At 39.2% G+C, this 15,637-nt stretch overlaps 1 protein-coding gene across 2 annotated transcripts; it reads left to right on the top strand.

Annotated features, from left to right (window-relative positions):
* The first annotated feature begins 8,383 nt into the window (after positions 1-8,383).
* LOC106157249 (chitin synthase chs-2-like) lies at positions 8,384-15,347 on the top strand. Of its 2 annotated transcripts, none has more exons than XM_086995309.1 (6): positions 8,384-8,522; positions 9,211-10,852; positions 11,336-11,491; positions 12,312-12,806; positions 13,139-13,443; positions 14,547-15,347. In XM_086995309.1, the coding sequence occupies exons 1-6, from the start codon at positions 8,466-8,468 to the stop codon at positions 15,042-15,044; spliced, it is 3,153 nt and encodes a 1,050-aa protein (XP_086851435.1). In that variant the 5' UTR covers positions 8,384-8,465; the 3' UTR covers positions 15,045-15,347. The 2 variants fall into 2 exon arrangements, with proteins under 2 accessions (XP_086851435.1, XP_086851436.1); XM_086995310.1 differs by having other exon boundaries at positions 13,139-13,429; positions 14,547-14,804.
* The last annotated feature ends 290 nt before the right edge of the window (positions 15,348-15,637 follow it).

Below are 15,637 nucleotides of genomic sequence, written 5' to 3'. Positions count from 1 at the left end.
ATTTATGGGGGCTATGTATAAAAGGGCAAGATCATTCATTAACATTATTTTTTGTTTTCTTGACAATTCATAGAATAAACTATTGATGTCATTTTCTTTGGAGTCATATGAAAATCAAAATGCTGTGGATACTACAAGATAAGATATAAGAAAAGGTTCATCTGCTGCAATTAATCTTTTTGCCAGGACAAAGTTATAAGCATTGTTTAATGACAAAAAAAAAAAAAAAATCAGTCGGTATATATTTTTTCAGCATTAGAGATGTCACTAGTCTAGGTTTCTCTTGCTCTGGCTCTAAGGCGACATCTCACAATGCGTTTTTATCTCATCTAGCACAGTGGCTTAGTAGCGCTACTTAAAGCGTTCGCACAGTGCGTTCTACCTACTCTAGCACAATGTCTAAGAATTTCTACTTGATGCGTTCTCGCAATGCGTTTTCTCTTCCCTAGCACAATACCTAAGTACGTCATCTTGGAAGATTTGTCATAAATAGCCGTATAGATCTAGAACAGAAAAATAGGTAAGTCCAAAAGAAGGGAGAACATTTACTTTAGGTAATCGTGTAAAAAGAGTTAAAAGTTTCATCACTATGATAGTAGTAAAAATCCCCTTGTTACAAGTTAAACAAGTCCTCCCTTGAGATTACTCAAGTCTAGATTACATTTCCACGGGCGCCGCAAGATGAAATTGTCCGTACGATTTTTTTTTTGAAATCGTAAGGAGCTACGGGCTACGCCGAGCATGTCTACATTACATGGCCTTAAATCCGTACGATCCCGTGCGATTTTGCACGGCCACCGTCTACCTCCGCTCAGACGCCGTGCGAAGAGGGTATTACGGACAGTATACGTGCACTGTACTTGCATCGCATTTCAAGCTTCACTTCAGTCACTAAGCTACTGACGAAGATGGCCGACGGTCCATCGAAATATTTCATGTGGATAATTTCTCAGTTTGTGACAAATGAGTCAGAGGTGGATTAAGGGGGTTATCAGGGGGTCCGCCCCCCCCCCTTCGATTTCTGAATAAATCACACCAATGGTCCCCTCTTGAAATTAGAACTTTGACTAGCTAAATTTTAGTTCTAAACCGTACAAAATGGCACCGTTCGCTCTGTAAAATACTAAAATTTTTATTGGCCGTTTAACTGACCCCGAGCCCTACGCCATGTGGAGGGGAGTGTCGGCTTCGTATCCGAAGCGTGTCATTCCTAGAAACGGACCCCCCCCCCCCCCTTTAAATAATCCTCGATCCGCCCCTGGGAGTATTATTTCTACAGTTGTACTTGCAAAAATAGGTGGTGAATTCTGATATCTTTTCTGCTTCGATGATGCAGTGTAGATATGGGAATATCTCTAGCTATATATTTATAATAGTCCAAACACTTATAAAAGGGAAATGATATTTAAATTTTGAAAATAATAACTTTCACACAAGGTCGGCTAATATATTTATGTAATGCTGTGAGAGAGACGAATCTGCGAATTGATTTCTTAACTATTTTCCTTACTTATTTAGAATTTTTGAGAACAATCCTGTATTGTATTTTAAAGCACGTTTTTATGTTAAACATACAAACAAACAAAAAAACAAAACAATTGACCGCACCATGCGTCATTCCTTGTCAAGTCGTATTATCCACGCCCCCCCCCCCCCCCCCACCACCACCACCACCACCACCACACCACCGGCACAGCTAACGGTGTTATACACCAGTTCTTTGGTCCACCCGGTATTATCAGCCTACAAACTTCACTGGTCATGAAAACAAAAAGTAAGAAAAAAACATGAAAAAGTTAAAACATAATTGTAGATTTTAGAATGCACACAGCCCGCTGCAGTAATTCTAGTCCACGTTTCTTATTTTGATAAGCTGTATGCAGCCGGTGACCTTATCGCTGTATATCTGGTCATTTCTACTCTCCACTTTAATTTCTGTCTCCACAAACATTTGGGTAAAAATTGAGGGACAGTGTTTATCGCAATTAATTGGGAACTAAAGAAAATGATCCCGCCTCCACAGCGAAATCTGTTGCCAAGCGGGTTGAAATCCCTGATTATCTGCTCTACTTCGCGTAAAGCTCAGTGCAGCGTACTTTATAACGTATTGTATTCTGTGGAGAGATTCCAATTAGACTACCATATCCCGATGATCGTTTAGCGGCCCTGTTATTAACTACTTTGTCTCGTTGAATTTGTTCCGATATTCAAGCGTGTAATCATCTCTTGGTATTCGAGTAAAGTGATAACAAAATGACCACCTCAAATGTACCGTCCAGTAGAGCGCAAAGGATGGTATCGCTATTGAAGATGTCCAGTCGCTATGCAACCAATTGTGAAGAAAGTGGCATTCTGTTATTTCTTGTCAAGAAAATCTCACTGCTGCTGTCACTTTGACAGGTGAACATAATAGAAAATGTCAGCGTCACAGCTGACTTGTGGTCCACTTAATTGCAATCAACACGGGCAATTGCAGCAGGAAATTAAGTTGGACCATGTGTGAGATAATACACCTCGAGCGTCAGCGAGAGGTGTTCATGGCATATATCGCGAAAGGGTGACAGTGTTTTATTTGACATACATACCGAGAACAAACACAGTCGAATAAAGTGACCCTATATCACGCTCTAGAGATGTTATATGGAATAAACTCGTCCAAGGGCGCTGGTCACCTCCTGCCGAATTCTTATGTAATGTCTGACCAATTTGGTCAATTTTTGCCAAATACATGTCGTGGACGTTCAACTGGCTTGAAAAGTATTTAATCAGCCGTCGACACTGACCATGCGCGTCTCAGCTGAGCCACACCAAGCTGGGACTGCTGAGGCAAAAAGGTCCCAAGGCAAAACCTCTACCTTTTAGTGACATTTAAATGATAAACAAAGAGCGTCGGACCGGAATATAAATTTTCACAAGTGCAAAGGAGAAAGAGATTTACTTTTTGGTGATATATCTGACAACGAGGCGGTTACGGAATATAGTCAAAATCAAAGGGATGTTTATTTCAAGTCCACAGGAGTAATAATTCTACGTTTTGGTGACATTTTTTTACTACGAGGCGGTTTCGAAATATACATGTGCTGGTTTTCAAAGCATTCATGTGCTACATGTAATTACAATTTCAAAGGGGGAATATATTTGATTTTTACCGATATATCTGATAAAGAGGAAGAATAGCTTAATAACAAACAGTAAATAGCACAACCCTCGTTAAAAAGTTATAGATTTACCAATAATTTGTATGCACGTGTGCCTTAAATGTAAACGAAATCCCGTTTCCAAACCATACCCATATGATATGACTTAGTATAATAAAATTATAAATAATAATTGTTAAACGTGAAAAGTTTATGCTACTTATTTAAGAGTGTGAGAGATTTTAAATTTGTCTACTGGTAGGTATATAACGTAAGCAACTTCACTATTCTCTTGATGCCAAGAAGGTCACATGATCACTGTCTTTGGCTTTCAGCATTTAAAAGACCTCGACTGATTTAACCAAGATGTAGCCGTGAAATTCTAGACTACATCGAGGTTAAATCCGAGTTTTCCAAGAGACGCTACGCAGAAATGTCGAGTGAAGCGAGATATGTTTGGGTAGCGGCTCGAGGTTGTCCTCGATCTTCACTGAAGCTTGGCTAAATGGACAGGCTTCAGTGATCATCATGTCGCCATGGTCTTATAACATCCCTAGATATGTATGGGCGTATTCCCAGAGCTTTTAGATCGATCTATCCCCGCGGGGAGTCTCACTAGATTACTGTCAGATAATCCGGCTTAAATGTCCGTCCCGCCTACTACAAGCTGTAAGGGGGTAATTAACTTTCGTGCCCGCTCGGCTGACAGCTATTTAGCGTGAACCCCCAGGGAGTTAGGTCGATTTAAAGTAGATCGATCCAATCTCTGGAAATGGGGTCTATGTCATGATAGCGTCCGAAAACCGGATCAAGTTCACGTTGTACACCCAAACCACGCTCGGCTGTCACCTTGATTGGATAGTAAACGGTTGTCGTAAAATCGCTAAATGATATTAAAACCCGGTGCATAAACTTGAAAACCACCTAGGACAACCTTGGACTGCCACATTAATCCAATACAATGCAAAAATAAACTATAACAAGTGGCTAAAGCCTCTGATGTTTATATCGGTCCTCTCTACAATTCAATTCAGGAAATGACGTAACCGCAGAGGTCGCATTGTCCAATGGCATGGCTTCTTTTTCGTAATGGTAGGTTAGAGAGGACCGATATAAACATCAGAGGTGGAATTTTGATTTACGGTTTGATTGATGCACGGAATTTACAAACGAGCGACGGGATGATGTAGCCTGCATTATTTGCGGTAAGCGTGCCAAGTTTTAGGCCGCTCCGATGCCCGGCAGTATTTTATTTCGATTATTATGTTTAAGTTGGTTGAGTTTTGTTTCACAAGCTCTTTCTATTTTATTGTCTCTATGGAGGTATATGGGGACTTTACGACATTCGGTTTGAAGGCTTTAGCCACTTGTTATAGTTTATTTTTGCATTGTATTGGATTAATGTCAGGCCTACCCAACTACCAGACTCGGCACCTAAGGATCCTGAATTAACCGGTATATAGGACCACACAACCCGTTTTCAAGGTGTGTGTCAGATCGCATTTCTGAGTATCATCCCCCAGAGCAAATTTTGTAGCACGACTGCGGCTTCATCCACGCTCGGCTGAACAACCTTAAACTGTACTCTTACTTTAGAGTACTCTATTTTATTGTCTCTATGGGGATATATGGGGACTTTACGACATTCGGTTTTAATGTTTTAACCACTTTTGACAGGGATTTTTTGCATTGTATTAGATTAATGTGGCAGTCTAAGGTTCATCTAGGTGGCTTTCAAAATTATGCACCCGGTTTTAAAATCATATAGCGATTTTACGACAATCGTTTACTATCCAATCAAGGTGACAGCCGAGCATGTCAGGGCTCATCCTGTCGGTGTTCTGGCTGATACTCCGAAATGCGATCTGACACACACCTTGAAAACGGGTAGTGTGGTCCGATATACCGGTTAATTCAGGATCCTTAGGTGCCGAGTCTGGTAGTTGGGTAGGCCTGAATGTGGCAGTCCAAGGTTGTCCTAGGTGGTTTTCAAGTTTATGCACCGGGTTTTAATATCATTTAGCGATTTTACGACAACCGTTTACTATCCAATCAAGGTGACAGCCGAGCGTGACCCAAACCCAATATAGAGGTTCGATTGATGTCACAGGCATGCTCTTTAAAATATTTAGGGCACAAATTGCAAACTATGTCTGATTATTTTAGGGTCCCACGTGAAGAAGTTTACATCAGTTTCACTATCCTGGAACCATGAATAATAATAAAAAAATTAATCGTCTATCCCCAAAAAGGAACATACGTTACTGTCACAAATGCAAAACGTCCAGCTGTGAAACGTTTTACTCACTTTGAAAACAAAATCATCACTGGTTTTGTTCTTTGATTCATCTCCTACAAGTATAACGTTGTGAAAAATTATAATAATTTTCTGCATAGAGCAGTTGATTGTTTTTGAGGGACTTTAGTTTGCTTGTCACTGAATATTAAAGAAAAAAACGGAGAAGTTCCACCCTGCCAACAGTAAAATAAGCATTATTTAAACTATTTTCTATTCGTGGTCCAAATCTTTTATCAGAAATATCAAACAATCATAGAATCGCAATATCTTTTTCGGTCAGCAACAGAAAACAACGTTTTCTATTGAACCAAGTACTTGCACAAAATGAAAATTTTTGACAATTTTTCTCGGGAACACACGTTGCCTAGTATTAGCCATGACGCAAAGCAATTGAGTTATAGTTTAAATATTTATGAAAACGTCCGTACATAATTTACCATGACTGAATCACTACAAAATATATCGGAACGCGGTAAAAAAATTAATAAATAGATAAAATGAAATGACCCGGAACATACGTTACCATACGTTTCCGGAACGTAAGTTTAGGTTACCATTTGGGGCTCTTTGCGTAAATTTAAGACAAGGTAAATATTAAAATTTGAATTCAAATTGAGACAGTCGTGGGTTTTTGCTCTATCCACGTATGTATTTTAAAAAACAGAATGCAACTTTGAATTTATTCAATTTTACTTTTGGACACTTCAGCATATGAAATGCACCTCTATATTGGGTTTGGGTGTGTATCGAAACGCACGGCGCAGATATTATAATTTATTAAAGAATTACAAACAGTGTGCGTCTATTTAAATTTTCTTATCAAATATAGATCGATTTGCAACATGAGGTGAGTTTATCTCTGCACTTTGATTGGGTCTCTATGCCACTGATTGGCAGCCTGTGATTGGTCAATTTACTCTCGTTATCAATCATTTTTCTCAGGGTTCGTTGGTAACGACTGTAAACGATCAATTGAAAAGCAAGCCGCTTTGGGCGTTTTAAAACTCTCGAGAGCAATTCAAACTTTGGTTGTACTAAAAGCTTATGGCATGGAAGCTTGTGGTATGCAACAGAAAAAGAAAAAAAAAAATCAATCTTTCCTGGCGGGAACGAGTTAATCAGATGTACATTGTACACGAATACCAAACGTAGAAAATTTGGCAACAGAGTTGAAGAGAAGAACCTAGAGGACAGGGGTCAACGGTTTTCAGAAAGCGGTCAGATTTTTTCGAGAATAAATTGCCATGCCTCTACGAAGTGTAACAAATGTCGGTGTATTCGCGGTGTGTTAGGTTATTTTACTTTGGGATAGTTAATTCGTTGCTGGAGTCGTGGTTTTGGCCTTTTTTGCTCACAAATCTAAGACATGGTTTAAAAAACGCCTTATCCGTTTATACGGTCTGAGGGTAGTCACCAAAAGCTAAAGCACGTGGGTGAGTTGGAGAGTGAAATTACTGGGGGCTGATTGGCTGAGAGTTTGGTGACGTCTGACGTCCAGTGAGAACTCAGTCTTCCGTGGACAATGGTCATCCGGTAATAGCTCCATATATATATATTACCGCTGAAGATACAGCGATTGGACTGATAAAATAGTGACACTAGGGCGGCTTGAAGTTGATGTTAGTGATCAGTGCTGCTTGCCAGGAGTCGCAAGATGATGGTGAGTTGCAACTAAAGGTGAAAAATGAACGTCTTCTCTTATTTTTAATCCCGATTACTTTTAGAGAGTATTGTTTTGGGGGAGGGGGGTGGCGGGAATAATAACTGGTGATGTAGTAACCCCATATTTGAAATTTCGACAGAATCCTACTACCTGTAATTAATGTTCTTTCAAACGGTGGTCTTGGTGACTGTAATCTGTGAAGAATACATGTACAATAAACATCAGTAATACGTATATTGTGACAGTGACAATGGTGAATTGTTGGAAATAAAGTAGGCAAGTGCATGGCCGCATGTTGTTAAGGTGTCAACTGCTTTTTTTCCAAAAAGCAGCCATTTTCTGAGCACTGACAAGACCGCCATCTAACGGAGATATGTGAAATCACAGGAAGTTAATTTAGCGAAGAAGTAAAAATTAGAAATACCCCCCCTCTCTTTGTACATGGAGTTGTTAAGTGACGTTATCTGCTTATAATATAAAACCAAATGAAAAAAACAGTGGAGTTAAAATATATTAGTTGAATAATGATAATAATAATAACAATAATATTAATAAAATTGCTCACAGAGCAAAAAAGACTGCAAAACCAGCAAAAAAAAAAATTAAAAACAACACAAAGCGGGTCTAAAATCACAAGTATCTCTATCCCTCACACTGGTATGCTACAAATGCTATATGACACCTTTTTTAACAGCTGTTTAGTACTATTCATACCACCTGAATTTCATTTTTGATTGAAAACTTTAATCTTTGTCAACTCTACAATAACCCTGACATATGCTCCTGAAGGAAAGAGAAAGCTAAGGCCTCCAAATACAACATACGTACAGTATGAAGAATACATGCTGAAGCCTATGGCGAAAAAACTGAACTGTCAGATATATGTATTCTTCGTATGTAATCTATTAAAAAATTACAACCAAATGGTTTATGTTTTAGCTTTAATAATCATAATTTGATAATGTGTTTTCTCTTCTCCTTGTTCCCGTTAGCTCCTCACCTGTGTTTTGGCGTTAGTAGCGTCAGGGTTGCTGATATCACACAAAATGGCGTTGGTGTATCTCTTCCATGTGATACCAGATTCATCAAGGTAAACAGTGTATTCAACATATTTTAATATACAACTTGGATTGGTAAAATTCTTGTTACAGAAGCATTGAAATAGTAGGTTGTTATTGCGACGCGAGATTTTTGATGCAATTTTTATCATTGTAAATTTGTTACATGTATGTGTTTTGTATAATACACGTCACATGCATATGATGATACAAATCAATCCTATTAAGCTGCTGTTTCTCTGTTTTCCAGAACGGCAGTATGCGAAGGTGTGTTTTTCGTGACAGAGGCCATCACATTTCTCATTGGGATGTGGCGTCTGGATAGACACGCTCTGAACACGCCCAGTGGGGTGGAAATAACTATGGTATTGTGTGGCTTTTCAAAGAGTTTTGTGTAAATGTGACCTTTTAAAGAGTTTTGTGTAATTGACTTGGCAGATGTTTTTCTTATTTCAGTAAAAAATAGGGCTTGTTTCGTTCCTTAAAATAACTTTTTACCAGATTCATCGGCTTTACAATGGGAATACTTTGATCGCATACAGAACAGTGGACTTACAGATCCGCAGATCAATCATGGCGACCGACGTAAAAGCTATCCGCTTAATTCTCGCTAAGACACTGAATAGATTACCCGCGGGGATTACGGAACAAGTATTCAAGAGGATCCGCCATATTTGATCCGCGGATCTGTTAGTCCGCTGTTCTGAATGCGATCTTTGAACTAAATTGTCACATACATGCAGCCTGGATTTGAATTGGAACAGAAATGATGTCAGAAATTTCAGCAATATCGTCTTTGCATTCTAATCTTAATTATTCTTGTCGTCTAGAGTAAAATTGGCTAGTCTTCAATTCTGTATTCGTGTCACTCATAAGCTAAAAAAACATAGAAGAACTCAAAATAGGATCGATTTTTTTTTTTACAGTTTTCGGTTTTAGAATGAATTGGCCACTAAAAGAAGTATTAAAATGCTCAAGGTTAATTTATCTACGTAGTCTAACACGCATTGCAAACGCATGATATAACGGCAGTATGTTTCCCGTATTTTCCAGATTGTGCTTTACGCCGTGTTTGAAATGCTCTCCCAGCTGCTGCTCGTCGCCAACGTTTTACCCAACCTGCCAGTATCTGTCCTCTTCCTGGCGCCACATATCCTTCTTCTTCTTCCGGGTCCCATCCCTGGCTTCCCGTCAAAAAAGGCAGATCCAGAATACAACTCGAAATCTGCATTTGATTTTTTGGACAGAAATTGCAACGTAGCTGATAGTCGTTCAGGAGACTTAAACTCTAAACCAAAATCGTGGTTCTATAACATACGTGACTGTTATATTGCTTTCTCAGAGTCCTCCTGGGTTTATTTTGGCTTTCGTTGCTTTGGAGCGGTGTCAATGGTAGTTGTCATGGCAACTGTATCCTCTTTGCCCTGGGACCAGTTTATGCTGTTTGTATTCGGGAAGTGTGTGATTGCGTTACTTTGGAATCTACGGCAGTCTAAATCCCAAAGTGGAACTCCAGAAATGATTAAGGAAAAAGAAGAACACCAGAAGATGACAGTGTTATTAGAGAGTTTTACAAAACTTTGTGTTCTTCTGGTTTATCGCCGTGTGACTGTTGGTACCGGATATATAGATTTCAGTTATGTGGATGTTGAAATCATTACAACTGTTTCAGTTTTGATTTTAGTGGCAGCTTCGACATTTCTATTATTCTCAACAAGCGCTAAGCTCTGCTTGGAACATCAGGTTTTCAATGCGTCCCACGTGATTCTAATGTGCTTCTTCATTGGCTACCTTATTGTCAACAACCATCAGCAAAAGACAAAGTACTATTTGACCGATAAAACAGAAATCGTGATTATTTTTGTCGGCGTCCTTGTCTGGTTTATCACTTGCTCACACCGGTCGCTTACCCACAGGGCAAACGCCACGTTTTTACTTCCTATCGAGAAGATCTTCCGGTCGCCATCTGTCAACTTTCTGTACCTAGAACAGTTCTTGTTTCTTAATCTGAGTCTCGAACAAGGGAATGTCAGTTTTATGCAAGGTGCAGAAGACTCAACGGAGCCATTATATGTATGCACCACAATGTATCAGGAAACTGTGGAAGAAATCAGCAAGTATCTATGCAGTCTTAAATGCATCCTTCTTGATGATATTTTAAGTGACGTCAAAGTGGAAACACACCTGGTCATGGACGACGGTGCACGTGACGGTCACTTAAGGCCGTATGCGTCTCAGTTGATTCAGTTGATTCAGACGTATTTTTCTCTTGATAGCAGCGATTCCAGTGTGTCTCCTACTCCTTACGGCGTACAGGTCAGGTGGCGGTTAGACGGCAGTAGAAGCAGTTCCAGCATGTTATTCGTACACCTGAAAGATTCAAGGAAAATCCGGAACTTAAAGCGATGGAGCCAAGTCATGTACTTCAATTATGTCCTCAGGTACAGAAACATTGGAGCTTCTATCAATGGCAGTAGTGACCAGAAAAACCAGGATGGTACGATGGACGTAAAAGAGCCGACGGGCTACGTGTTAGTCACGGACGCTGACATGGAGTTTACAGTTGAAGACATCCGGGCATTGCTGTGGTCGTGTCACCTGAACCGACGTCTGGGAGCTATCTGTGGCTTGACTCAACCTATAGGACACACTACCAGTGCATTGGTGTGGTTCCAGCAGTTTGAATACGCATTCGGTAAGTTAATTAATCATTAATGATAATAATAATAATTGTGATTTTTGCAAAATTGATAAAAGTTTTTCTTAGACTGCCAAGAAGGTGTATGAATTTCTCATTCAGGCGGATAATTGTCAAAGTAAGCAGCCCGTTAACAATTTCACGTGGAATGAATGAGTTGAAGTTGGAACGGTAACATTGTACAAATTTTTTCAGTTTTGGTGACTGTTTTTTGCTTATTCACAGTGAGTAAAACAGGGCGTGTATTTTACTGCCTTGCACACGTTTCTGGTTCTTCATAGTGGACATAAGGCTTTGAAAATCAGGACGTTTACTTTGACGTCCTTGCACACGTTTCTGGTTACCTATAGTGAATATAAGGCATTAGAAATCAGTACGTAAATTTACTTTAACTAAACTTTAACTACCTTGTACACGTTTATTGTTTCTCACAGTGGATATAAGACTTTAAAAATTAGGACGTTTACTTTCACTTTGTAGCTCACTGGTGGGGTAAGTCGACGGAATACTCACTGGCTTCTGTACTTTGCGCTCCAGGCTGTTTCTCCCTCTACCGGGCGGCAGCACTCCATGACGTCATCGATGAATACAGTTCACACGTCACTTCCGGCTACGAAAGCCTTCTGAAGGATATGGGTTTGTGAATAGTTCATTGTTATCAATTAGTGTTACCACCGAATATGTGCACTTTTGATTAAAAATGCGATCTTTATTGAATTTCTTAGAAATAAGAGTGATAATGCTAATTATTTTCATTTTAATTTATTATAATATCTATTCATTCATCCATTCGTTATTTAGTTATATTTTGGTATGCCGTATTTCATTTTCTTCTACGGCATATTCCCACCTATCAACTGGGGACCAACCTAGTGTTTTATCCAAACTGAGCGCGGAGATTGTGTGTGTGTGTGTGTGTGTGTGTGTGTGTGTGTGTGCGCGGTGGGGTGGGGGGGGGGGGCGGGGACGGGTGATGTGATGATTATAAATTTGTCAATATCAAGGTTGGCAATGTCATTGCACTATGGGGAAATGAGTAGTAGCATTGATACATATTTCAAAAATTGATTCCTCACAGTTGGTTTAAAGTCGCACACAGTGACTTAGATCTTTGTATAGCAAAACTTAATTGCCCATGGAAGCTCAATACTTTTACGCTATATCATCAGACTCATTTAATCCAAATCCGTTGCCAAAATCACAGACATTAGAAGCTCGGTGGTAAGTCCAAGCTTCAGTTATGGAGAGAACATTCAGATTGTAGAAGAAGGTGAACAAAGAGAAAATTGCAGCTCGGAAATGGGTTCAGAGGTCACAGTCCACAAAACAGCTTTGGATGGGGTATATGGTTATTGTGTGAACACTCTTGAGCTCCTGGATATTCTTTTTTATTTATTATATGAAGGTATGAGGGGCATTATTGGCTTTTAATTCATGAGTTTTCCTTGTTTTTCAGGTGAAGACCGCTGGATGTCGCTTTTAATGATGAGCAAAGGCTGGGAAGTGGGCTACAATGAAACCTCCACCAACAAAACCTTCTGCCCGGAGTCGAACGACGAGTTCTTCGCCCAAAGAAAGCGCTGGGACCTCTCAACTTTAAGCAACACTGTGTTGTCTATTACAAGATACCTGACGCTGGCGGATGCCAACTCCAACTTCAATGTCTTCTTTTTGGGCTATTCACTCACAGTGCTACTGCTAAGAATCATTTGTCCAGCGTTTTTCATGTTCCAAATGGCTCTTGGTCTAGATGCTCAGGGGATAGACGTGACAGTTGGTGTGATATGTGCGATGACAGTGTGCACTGGCTATGGCGTGCTGTGTTTGGTGACCAGACACAGGTGCTCTGTGCAGATTCGGGCCACCACATTCCTTGTAGTCTTCATCTCGCTCATCTTTGTGTGTCTCGCCGTGGAAATGGCCTTCGATATTCATGGTGGGAGTTTTGCAGGTGAGCATATTTTTTTGTGCACTCTTGGCCATGCATGCATTTTACATGTCTTCACGCGCAGCTGCTCGCGCTGTATGTTCATGTCAGCGTGCTTCCAGTTTCAGGAGAATAAAAGTACACAAAAGTCAATGTTATGTAACTCCCCATGTGACAGGTGCATGTTAACTATTTAATGATCTAAAGGAGAAAACTTTATCAAAAAGGACTGAATATAATTATCTTTAATAAAATATTCATATCATTTGCATAATCTTAAATTCAAGTGCTTAATGTTATGGATTTTTTCCTTATCGACAGTAAACGGATACAGGTATATTAATATTTTATTTTAGCTGATTATCAAAGTGGGCAGAATGACAACAGCACTGGGCAAAACATCAACAAAACATGGCGACAAGTGGACCAAATTATGAGAAATCACAACAAAACACCGCAAATAGGACAGATGCCAGTGCATTGGTTCAACATCCTTATCTTTCTGAGTCCGTTCCTGTTTTCGGTATTGTTGCACCCGGACCATTGGTCCGTCATACTGCGAGCCATTCCTCATTTTAGTCTTCTTCCGGCCTTGCAGATACTGCTGCCGATTTACATGTATTGCAACATGGCCGACCAAAGTTGGGGTACGCGAGAACAGGTGAGAGGTCCAGTAATAATAATAATAATAATAATAATAATAATAATAATATTTATGTTTTTATTTCAATCATCATCGTCATTATTATTATTATTATTATTATTATTATTATTATTATTATTTATAATTTACTGGTTTATTTTACTAATTAATAATAATAACTTCAGCAGCAACAACAACAACAACAACAACAACAATAATAATAATAATAATAATAATAATAATAATCAATGTTTTTATTTTAATTATCATCATTATTATTATTATTACATTAGTTTGTTTTACTAATTAATAATTATAACGACAACAACAACAACAACAACAACAATAATAATAATAATAATAATAATAATAATAATAATAATAATAATAATAATAATGGTATTGTTACCATTATAATAATAATAATAATAATGGTAATTGAAAGAGACCGGCATTTTGGTGTTAAAACAAAAACCAACCGTCCATTTAACTACTGGCTTGTACACTAGGTCTCTTTGAGTATAGATGATAAAATATTGATTTAAAACATTGACTCGGCTGTTCTTGGAATGAGAGCATTTCAGTTCAACGTTGTATATTTTTTTGTGAAAATTTTGGTCAAGTCTTGATATTATGTTTATAGATTTACTGACTTTTGTGATATTTTTTCCGTTATACCATTAAATGAAACACGTGCAATCTGAGTATTAAAGATGCATACAGAGTCAATTTTTGGCCACAAAAGCCATCCAAATACCAGCATATAATTTCAAGTAGTATATTTAAGAGAATTACCAAAAGGCATTGTATAATTTCACCTGAAAATGAAGTTTGAACGAATTTTTCTGCTAGCATTCTATGCTGTATGTCAATGGGCAGAAAAGTAGGTCACAAAAGTAGGTTAAATTTTTGACCAAAAATTTAAAGAAAGGAGCAGTCTTAAGCTCTTTTACAGCTGATTGAGCGATCTGTTCAGTTTATCCCTTCGCATGTCAAATTGAATTGAGTCGTATAAGAAACTAATAGAAGTGGTTTATATGTGTTAATGGGAATCCACTCTCCACCGATCCTCGGTTCATATGTACCTTCAATGTATTCTACGTAACTTTATTTCGTTTTAGAACCGGCCGCGAGATGTCCCCACCATCTGTCCATTGAAACGCCCCGAGTCAGAAAAGATCGACTGGGACACCAAAAATGAAGAAAAAGTTGACATGAAAGAAGAAGTCGAGGTCACGTGCTCTTGTCATGTACAATATTTAAAACAGTTGTCCGATAACGAAACGGAATTCTGGGAAACATTACGCAACACAGTTATTGGGACCTCAACCGAGTTCGGATTGAGTGGGGACGAGATTGGAAAAGACTTGGGTAAATTACGTAGCATCCTGTTACCGGTTGTCATGGCAATAAACATCACGTGGTTAATAGCGGCAGTGGTAACTAAAAAGACAAGCGGCTCAGAGGTGTTCACGTGGACATGTGGTGTTTTTGTCGCTGTAGGCATTATTCAAGTGTTGTCCATGGTGGCGTGCAAGATACAATCTTTCACTGTTCGGGCAGCTCTACGGACAGACGAGGAGAACGCCAGAGGGAGAGCTATATGGATTAAGAGATAGGAGTCGTTATCTTCTTTTATATGGACAGAAGAGGGGGGGGGGTATTATTTCACTGCCGCCTGCCGCCTTTGGTGAAGCCATATTGCTCAACTTCGTAATTTGTAAAGATAATTAACTTGTTTTAATTTATTTCTCTTGCAAAGCGTGTTAAGTCTCCATGGCAGTGTCTTAATCACGAGACTAACTCGTCGAGTTTCATTTCACCACGCCGCATTGGTAGTAGAAAATGTCTCAAGTACTTAGAACCAGGGTTTTGTAATGCATGCCATTGTATGATGACTCAGCAATTAATTCTCGGCTGCGTTCGGAGGAGATTCTGATACCTTGACGCATGCGCAGTAGTATCTCTAAGCTGTGAAGTTCATCAGTTTAGTTGTGACGACTCAAGCATACAGACGCGTAATATGGCAAGTGGTAGTGCAAAACAAGTTGGAGTAACTTCCTACTGCGCATGCGTCAAGGTATCAGAATCTCCTCCGAGCGCAGCCGAGAATTAAATACAGCTTTGGAAGTAACTCGCTCGCGCCGCCAGTAATTGCGCCGCGGGGTATTCAGGGCACAGACTGTGATCACAAGATACGAAAATAGATTTT

Source organism: Lingula anatina, chromosome 9 (assembly GCF_051362555.1).
Source record: "Lingula anatina isolate TDL-2025a chromosome 9, LinAna3.0, whole genome shotgun sequence".
Classification (NCBI taxonomy): Eukaryota; Metazoa; Brachiopoda; class Lingulata; order Lingulida; family Lingulidae; genus Lingula; species Lingula anatina.
The sequence above is the reverse complement of the archived record's forward strand: the minus strand, read 5'-3'. Positions and strand labels throughout refer to the sequence as shown.